Source organism: Oryza glaberrima, chromosome 3, assembly GCF_000147395.1.
Source record: "Oryza glaberrima chromosome 3, OglaRS2, whole genome shotgun sequence".
In the NCBI taxonomy this organism is placed as follows: Eukaryota; Viridiplantae; Streptophyta; class Magnoliopsida; order Poales; family Poaceae; genus Oryza; species Oryza glaberrima.
The window spans coordinates 8,849,005-8,858,317 of record NC_068328.1 but is presented as its reverse complement, the minus strand read 5'-3'; the positions used below and the strand labels follow the sequence as shown (position 1 = coordinate 8,858,317).

The window sequence follows — 9,313 nt, the reverse complement described above, 5'->3', positions numbered from 1 at the left end:
AGACCCCACAGGGCTATTTGTTCCCATTGAGTCGATTATTATTACGGAAATCTTTACAAAACGCATATGAAATATTGAAATTACCGCGTGGTTTGGACGTCGTCGCTGTAGCTGGTCGCTAACATCAATGAGCGCCATTCTCACGCATGCAAGTCGCTGACGATGGGCATTAAGCACCTTTCTTGACAGCTGACAATCCCAATAATTAGCGCCGACGAAGCATAAACAATTTAATCCGTTCGTTCAGAAAGGTGTAGCCGCTTGCTGTTGTTGATTGTCACCACATTTTTCTACAAGGAGGTTTGTTCATTAGTACCTGGACCTCTCCATCACCGTCGCATCGGTCAGCGATTACGTGCTAGTACAATTAACTACAAACATTATCTATTGGAGCCATCTTTTCGCTTATTCGTGAAATAGACGAAACATTATGTAAATGAAAAATAATTTGTGAACAAAATATTTTTATATACGTGTTCTTAGCGATCTAAAAGCAAAAACAGAAAAAAAAAACTTCGATAAAAAAACCTTAGAATTAGCTTCAAAATTAATGTTGAAAATTTAAATTTTGGCTGATAAACAGCGAAAAGATGAGGCCCTATATTATTACTGTAAAGTAAATGTTAACTTCACCGATTAGATCACTTGTGATGAACACGCCCACTCAGATTAGGATTGTAAACTTAAATTTATGGTTAATTATACTTTTAATGGTAGACGATATATCATCGATAGGGAGACGTCCACAATGACTTTATTAATATCAGAATATATCGATATAATCTTTTGAATGTGTTTAAATGTGTTTATATAGATAGGGTGTATGTGTGTGCGTTCGTAAGGATAAGTATGAGCACCTTGTGAGTGTCTAAGTTGGTATCGTGTGTTAAAAACTAACCACATTGTTATCTACGCAGGGACAATAGTATTTATCAGCAAAAACTTGTTGACACTTTTGTTAATCACGTTGATAAATACCAAGGGCTCTAGCTCTACTAGCACAGACTTCTGTTACAGTACCGGGAGCGCTAGTACTCGCGGCCGCAACTGCAAAAACCAGGACACACACGGTACGGTACGGCTTTGCTTGCAGGAGACGCCGCGCTGCAGCGGCAGCGGCAGCGGCAGCCGCAGCCGCAGCCCAGCCTCTCGCCTTTTATCTCACACGCTTTCGTCTCGTCTCCACCATCCCAGCAACCGAGCCGACCCCTCCAGATCTTTTTTTTACCCCGATTAAATTCGTATTTTAGGCGTTACTACTAGTAGCTCGTACGGCTCCGGCGAGCCGCCGCGAACGAATGCCGGTGATGCTCTAGCGGCTCCCTCGCCGACGCGCGCGGGGCGGCGGAAGCAGGACGGACATGAGGAAGCAGCCGCAGCCGCAGCCGCAGGGGAACCGCCGGCTGAGGTGGCTCCGGGCGCTGCTGCTGGCGCTCCCGCTCCTATCGGTGCCCATCCTCTACGCCGCGCTCGGGGCGGCGCGGCCGCTGGTGCCGCCGCGGCGCGGGGCGGCGCCGCACCAGCTGCCGCCGAGGCTGGCGTACCTCGTATCCGGCGGCGCCGGGGACGGCCCGCGGATCCGGCGGATGCTGCGGGCGCTGTACCACCCCTGGAACTTCTACCTCGTCGGGGTCGCCGGGGAGGAGGAGCGCGCGGATCTCGAGGCGTTCGTGCGCGGCGAGGAGGCGCCCCGGCGGTACGGCAACGTGCGGGTCGCCGCGGCGGGGGAGTGGGGACCGGTCTCGCGGCGCGGGCCCACCGAGCTCGCCGCGACGCTCCACGCCGCCGCCGTGATGCTCCGGGAGTTCGATGGGTGGAGCTGGTTCATCAATCTCAGCGCCTCCGATTACCCGCTCATGCCTCAGGATGGTAAGCTCTTAGCTCCTTCAAGATGGATGGATACTAATGGATTGCCCCCCTCCCCTCCCTCCCAATGATACTACTAGTGTTTTCGCTTGATTTAAATGCCTTTACGTTTTCATATGAGCACATATTGCTCCTCCTCTCGTAATTAACCATATGACATCCACTATTGACAAATAGTACTCCCATTTTGTCTTAGTATAATAGTAGTATCATATGAGCACATAGTGTGTGTCTTAGTGTGAGCACATATTGCTCCTCCTCTCGTAATTAACCAATTAACCCTAGTATCATAGTGTGCGTCTTAGTGTGAAATAAGATGGGAGTGTAGCTACTCTAAAAGTAGAGTAAATATATGACCTGTTTAACTTCCTTCCATTTTCAGAGTATCATTTGACTGAGCCTGATATTGATAAGTGCTTATAGATGCTATGATGGCGAATCAACTGTACATTTTAGTTTCATTTGTGGTATGTTTTGTTGCATACTCAGCTAAAAAATTGTATTGCTGAAGCACTTCAGTGTGGTATTTTGGGTAGATTATGTGCAGTTTTTGCTCATGTTGGAGCTTTGGGTTATGGAATTCATCAGATTGCAGATTACAGATCTGATAGAGCAATCTGTCACCGTATTGTCAGGTCTTCAATTGCTATAGTCCTTACAACCAACTTTCGTTGGTTAATACACTGCTATTTTCCCATTTGTGTATTGAAGGTTCTAAACTAACGCATATATATAATTTCTATTAACCCTAGTTTGGATTGGATTGGACAAAAATAATATAGTCAGCCTGGATCACTATTTGCTAGTATCCGAAGCTCCAATGCACAAAATGCAAGCAAACCAAAAAGAAGGAAGAAAAAAAAAACCGATAAGCAACAGAGGTTCAAATTCAGCCCTCATCACCATAATCAACACTTTCGCGATCCACATTACCCACTTGCTGTCACACTTCTTCAACTTGCAAAGGCACTTAAAAGCTGCATCAAATAGATCAGTAGATAAGTAACTTCATATGGTGATCGATTAGCAGCTCTTTTTGACAACAATGCCACCACACTACCTTCCATGTGTGATCCTTCATTCTCCATTTAATGATCTCTCAATTCCTGGCAGCTACCTGGAGCTCAGGCCTAAAGAAAATTCCAAAATGTGTTACCATCGATAGTTGGTGGAGCTACCGCACCAATTAGCTTCAATCTTGAAGTTATGCTATTTTTCTTCATACAGCTACTCTACAGCTTGTAGTCTTTATATTGTTGAAATGGATGACCAAACAGTATTGCGCTGCCAGTGATATGCTCAATCTCTGTACTTCTCTTAGCCCTGGCTGCATTTAAGATCAAGGAGGATAGACTTAGACAATGCCTCTGCCACTGTTGGGTGCTGCCTAAATGACAGTAGGTATCATGCAAAATGGACCCTGGCATCAAGTGCCACTTGAATGCTCCAAAAAAACTCCTTCCTTCAACCTTGTTTAAAAGAATACATTAGACATGGAAACAGCCTGTTGAAGCTCTGCAAACATTAGCAGTTACAAACGGATTAGTTCACTCATAGCATTCGATCACTTGAGATGTTTCTGCACTAATGAGATTAATCGCTTACTTCATCCTTTGTTGAGTATGTTGTTTTGGACTAAAAAAAGTTAGTAGTCGTTCCTAGCTTTATGCTGATTGTTTTATGAATGCTGTACCATAATAGTAGGCATTCTAACTTTCCGAACTGATATCTATGTTCTTGCCCTGATACTTGACAGACATCCTTCACATCTTCTCATATCTCCCAAGAGATCTGAATTTTATTGAGCACACAAGCAATATTGGTTGGAGGGAGTAAGAACACTTTTCTGCCATGTGTTTCTGAACCTTTCTGATATGTTCTTCATTATGATTGTTTCTGGTTGCATGTGCAGGTACCAAAGGGCGAGACCAATTATTGTAGATCCAGCATTGCAGATCTCAAATAAAACTGAGGTTGTGACAACAAAGGAGAAAAGGAGCTTGCCTTCAGCTTTCAAAATATTTGTAGGTAATGCCTCATCCTTGTTTTCTACTTAGGAAATTTCATATATTCTGTACTAGTTATCTGCAACACTTTACTGTTGTCTATGTTGATATGTTCCCTCTTTTCAAAATATAATCTTTTTGAGCACAGTACTGATAGATTCTTCCATATTTTTATGGTGTATATTAGAAATAACAATTTCAATGTTAGCTGCCTTTTGATGCACATTTTTTTTGTGCACTTTATAGATGATATATTATGTATCACATTTCAATCATAAAATTACATCTAGAGGTTGTATAACCAGCAAGCTCGGGCTTTGTTTAGATCCCAAAAAAATTTGGCCAAAAACGTCACATCAAATGTTTGGACACATGCATGGGGCATTAAATGTGGGAAAAAAAACACCAATTGCACAGTTTGCATGTAAATTGCGAGACGAATCTTTTGAGCCTAATTACGCCATGATTTGACAATGTGATGCTACAGTAAACTTTTGCTAATGACGGATTAATTAGGCTTAATAAAATCGTCTCGCAGTTTACATGCTGAATCTGTAATTTGTTTTGTTATTAGTCTACGTTTAATACTTCAAATGTGTGTCCGTATACTTAAAAACTTTACACCCGAAGAACTAAACACACCCTCATTCATGAAGGTAAAGTAGTTTTTTGCATAATTGGTGGTACTTTTATGTCAGAGTGCCGGACATAGCCCTTGTTTGGATCCTCCGAGCTATTAAATAGCCCTCCGAAATCTTGCTATTTAGAAGTATTAAACGTAGATTATCGACAAAACCGATTCTATAACCCCTAAGCTATTTTGCGAGACGAATCTAATGATGTATATTAATCCATGATTAGCGTCTGATTACTGTAGCATCACTGTAGCAAATCATGGATTAATATACCTTGTTAGATTCATCTCGCAAAATAGCCTAGGGGTTATGGAATGGGTTTTGTCAGTAATCTACGTTTAATACTCCTAAATAGCAAGATTCCGGAGTGCTATTTAATAGCCCTCCGGATCCAAACAAGGCCATAGAAGACTTGTAAAAGGGGTGATTGTGCAAACTATTTCAAAAATATGATCATACAGAGACCTAAATAGAGAATTCCTCGACAACTGAACTAACAGGACACAATGCATTCTTGGTCAGCCTTTGAGACAAGCAGCATACGGAATTCTGGCTCTACTAGATTGATTATTCTGTCTACCTCAGATATATATGGGATAGGACCATAATGCATCCCATTTCTTTACCATTTGAATAGCTATCATCGCAGTTGCACATTTGGGTGACATCTGCATTATATACAGATGCCTGTATTTTGACTATCAACATTCTGTTGGATTATTGCTTAATTCACAGTCCACTCAGCACAGTCAATGGGCAATTTTATCATCTGTAGAGTTGAGCTCTAACCTGTAATGTTTCTCCTGACGCAGGCTCTTCATGGGTAATACTTAGCCGATCATTCCTGGAATTTTGCTTATTGGGATGGGACAACCTTCCTCGCACTCTACTCATGTATTTTGCCAACTTCTTGGCATCCTCGGAGGGCTACTTCCACACGGTGATCTGCAACTCAAAGTACTATCAGAACACTACCGTTAATAATGATCTCCGATTCATGGCATGGGACAACCCTCCACGAACATTACCTGTTAACCTGACAACCGAGCATTTTGACGCAATCGCAAGCAGCGGTGCACCATTTGCACACTCCTTTGCCAATGACAATCCAGTCCTGGATATGATCGACACCAAGCTGTTGAGGAGAGCACCTGAACGCTTCACACCTGGTGGATGGTGCTTAGGTAGCTCGGTAAATGACAAAGATCCATGTTCCTTCTTCGGAAGGTCTTTTGTTCTGAGGCCGACGAAAAGTTCGGCAAAGTTAGAGAAATTGCTGTTGAAACTTTTGGAACCTGATAATTTCAGGTCTAAACAGTGTATATAACACATTCTTGTTACATTACATGTAGCCTTGTAGCCAGTTGTAGAATTTTGATAGTGTTCAGAGGCAAAAGTGTGACCGGAGGTGGAGATGGTTTCTCATTGTTGCGGCTGTAGGCACACAGTGACACAGCGTGTCGTTGTACATTTGCAACTGGAAGGTCAAGTAAAGTTACTGAAATCATACATTTACACAATGTGCCATGGAATCAGGTACCCCAGTTACAGTGGAGTCAGGCCGAGTTATGGGCTTGCGGCTGAATTTTTCGTGTAAAAAAAAGGGTAAAAAAAAAGGAACGCCTACCGAGTACTGACTGTTGATTTCATGAATCCTTTTAATTGCAGAGCCACGTAGAACGCCAATGTTCGCTTCACCTCCCAATTGCAGTTCACACTGTGTATGCTAGCAAAATGGCTTCCCGCCTTCCTCTGATTAAAGCTGCATGTACGTGTATAAATGCGGCACTATCCCCTGCACTGATCAGCGATCACCCAAGCAACTTCTCAGTTCTCTCTCCCTAGCTTCCTTCTCTGCCTCCGATCGTCGTCCATGCGGAGAAGATGGGGTTTCTGCCGTGCGACGATGACGGGCCGGCGGTCGGCATCGACCTCGGGACGACGTACTCGTGCGTGGCCGTGTGGCGGCGCGGCCGCGTGGAGGTGATCCCCAACGACCAGGGCAACCTCACCACGCCGTCCTGCGTCGCCTTCACCGACACCTGGCGCCTCATCGGCGACGCCGCCTCGAACCAGGCCGCCATGAATCCCCTCAACACCATCTTCGGTGAGAACTAGAACTCCCTTATTTGCCATAATGCCATCCATCCCAGTACCAAACGCTAGTAACTACTGTAACTTGTACTTGTTTAGCACTACTGTATTTAGTTCACACCAAAATTGAAAGTTTGGTTGAAATTGAAACGATGTGACGGAAAAGTTGGAAGTTTGAAGAAAAAACTTTGGAACAAAACAAGGCCTCAATTTGTAGAACATAGAAAAGTTTAGACTAATTCCTATATATAAAAAAAAGTCCTATAAAATTTTTGAAATTATATTGATTCTTTGAATTCCTATACAATGGATAAAGTTATTGATGTTTTAGAAGAAAATTAGCGAGAGCTCCATCCTTAAAAAAAATGAGTCTATTTCTTTTGTTCGATTTTTGTGTTTTTTTTTCTATTTAAACAACTGATCATGTATTTTTCACGTGTTTTACAATCTTCTATTTCACACTGATTTTTGTAAAAATGTTGTGTTTTTGAATCGATTGATTTCTTGTAGATGCGAAGCGATTGATCGGCCGGCGATTCAGCGACGTGTCCGTGCAGGGAGATATCAAGCTATGGCCTTTCAAGGTCGCCTCCGGCAAGGACGACCGGCCGATGATCGTGGTGCAGTACAGGGGCGAGGAGAAGGAGTTCTCCGCCGAGGAGATCTCCGCCATGGTGCTCTTCAAGATGAAGGAGACCGCCGAGGCCTACCTCGACAAGACGGTCGAGAAGGCAGTGATCACCGTGCCGGTCTACTTCAACGACTCCCAGCGCCAGGCCACCATGGACGTCGGCGCCATCGCCGGCCTCGACGTCCTGCGCATCATCAACGAGCCCACCGCCGCCGCCGTCGCCTACGGCCTCGGCAAGGTGGTCGGCAGCAGCGACAAGAAGAAGAGAGTGCTGATATTTGACCTCGGCGGCGGCACCCTGGACGTGTCCGTCCTCAACATCGACCCCGGGGTGGACATCGACATGGGCATCTTCGAGGTCAAGGCCACCGCCGGCGACACCCACCTCGGCGGCGAGGATTTCAACGGCAGGATGGTGAAGCACCTGGTTCGGGAGTTCCTGAGGAAGTACAAGAGGCCGGAGATCAGGGGCGACCAGAGGGCGCTCCGGCGGCTGAGGACGGCGTGCGAGAAGGCGAAGAGGATGCTGTCCTCCACGGCGCAGACCACCGTCGAGATCGACTCGCTCCACGGCGGCGTGGACTTCTACGCGACCGTCAGCCGCGCCAAGTTCGAGGAGCTCAACATGGACCTCTTCCGCCGGTGCATGGACACCGTCGACAAGTGCCTCAGCGACGCCGACGTGGACAAGAGCAGCGTCGACGACGTCGTGCTCGTCGGTGGCTCCACCCGCATCCCCAAGGTGCGGAGCCTGCTCCAGGACTTGTTCCACGGCAAGGCGCTCTGCACGAGCGTCAACCCCGACGAGGCCGTCGCGCACGGCGCCGCCGTCCTGGCCGCCATCATCACCGGCGACGCCGACGTGGATGAGCTGCGCGACGTGCTCCTGCTCGACGTCACGCCGCTGTCTCTCGGGGTGGAGACGCGAGGTGTCTTCATGACCGTGCTGATCCCGAGGAATACCACCATCCCCGTCAGGAAGAGGGACAACTTCACGACATGCTCCGACAACCAGACCACCGCCCTCATCAAGGTGTACGAGGGAGAAGGCGAAAGAACCAAGGACAACAACCTTCTCGGCAAGTTCGAGCTCACCGGCATCCCGCCGGCGCCGAGGGGCGTTCCCAAGATCAAGATCACCTACGACATCGACGCGAACTGCGTCCTGAAGGTGACGGCGAAGGACAAGACGACGGGACGCAGCAACAGCATCACCATCACCAGCGACAAGGGGAGGCTGAGCAAGGAGGAGATCGAGAGGATGGTGAAGAAGGCCGAGAAGTACAAGGCCGAGGATGAGGAGGAGATGAAGAAAGCTGAAGGCTATGTGACACCCTAAAGAGAACTATATTTCTTCTGCGTCTTCTGATCATGCATGGGCATATGTATGGCCCTAGCATATGCTTTGTTTATGCTGGAAGTTGGAACCATGGTTTAGTTGGTGATATGGTGGGAGCAAATTATTGAATGCCTTGCATTTTCCAAATTAGGGAGTATTTGTTTTCAATATTGCAGAATTGTAGATGGAGTTGTACCAACATAACAAAATTATGGAATATCAAGCTGAAGAAGGTAACACGGGAATCAGGCTAGAACTGGGATCGAAGCTTATTCACAAGAAGTAATACAAATTAATGCAGCAGGCAGAGACATCCAACAAAATTACAGTATACCGCAAAAAGCCGCAAACCACCTTTTATAGTGTAAAGAAGTTCAGAGGAAAATAACATCGATATTGTGTTGAAATGCCTAGTCGGAGATATAAAGATTATTGCCTAGTCTGAGATATAAAGATTATTACAAATAGGCCGTTGCATTACTACTCCATTTCATCAGAGCTACTTGGAAGATAGTATTGTCTTCCAGACATCAAGGCAACAAACATCATGATCAACAAAAGATTCCATATTACCGGAACTAAATGCCCTTGTCTCGTGCAAGTCGCTGAAGATGGTAATTGATGGTCTTTGCTGCATTCTTTGGCCTTCCTTTCTGAGATCATGTCACAAGCAGGAATCAGAATTCAGGAGCCTGGCTTAATGTTTTGAGTAAACAATTTGAAAGGATAAAAAAATGATCTG

The 9,313-nt window shown here is 45.7% G+C and overlaps 2 protein-coding genes across 2 annotated transcripts; both read left to right on the top strand.

Moving 5' to 3' along the window:
- Positions 1–1,006: 1,006 nt before the first annotated feature.
- On the top strand, positions 1,007–5,936 carry LOC127766503 (beta-glucuronosyltransferase GlcAT14B-like). The gene is made up of 4 exons (XM_052291557.1): positions 1,007–1,869; positions 3,623–3,698; positions 3,779–3,894; positions 5,320–5,936. Exons 1-4 carry the CDS (start codon positions 1,362–1,364, stop codon positions 5,832–5,834), a joined length of 1,215 nt encoding a protein of 404 aa, XP_052147517.1. The 5' UTR covers positions 1,007–1,361; the 3' UTR covers positions 5,835–5,936.
- A 213-nt stretch (positions 5,937–6,149) lies between these two features.
- LOC127766502 (heat shock cognate 70 kDa protein-like) lies at positions 6,150–8,933 on the top strand. Its single transcript, XM_052291556.1, has 2 exons — positions 6,150–6,614; positions 7,112–8,933. Exons 1-2 carry the CDS (start codon positions 6,392–6,394, stop codon positions 8,569–8,571), a joined length of 1,683 nt encoding a protein of 560 aa, XP_052147516.1. The 5' UTR covers positions 6,150–6,391; the 3' UTR covers positions 8,572–8,933.
- Positions 8,934–9,313: the final 380 nt, after the last annotated feature.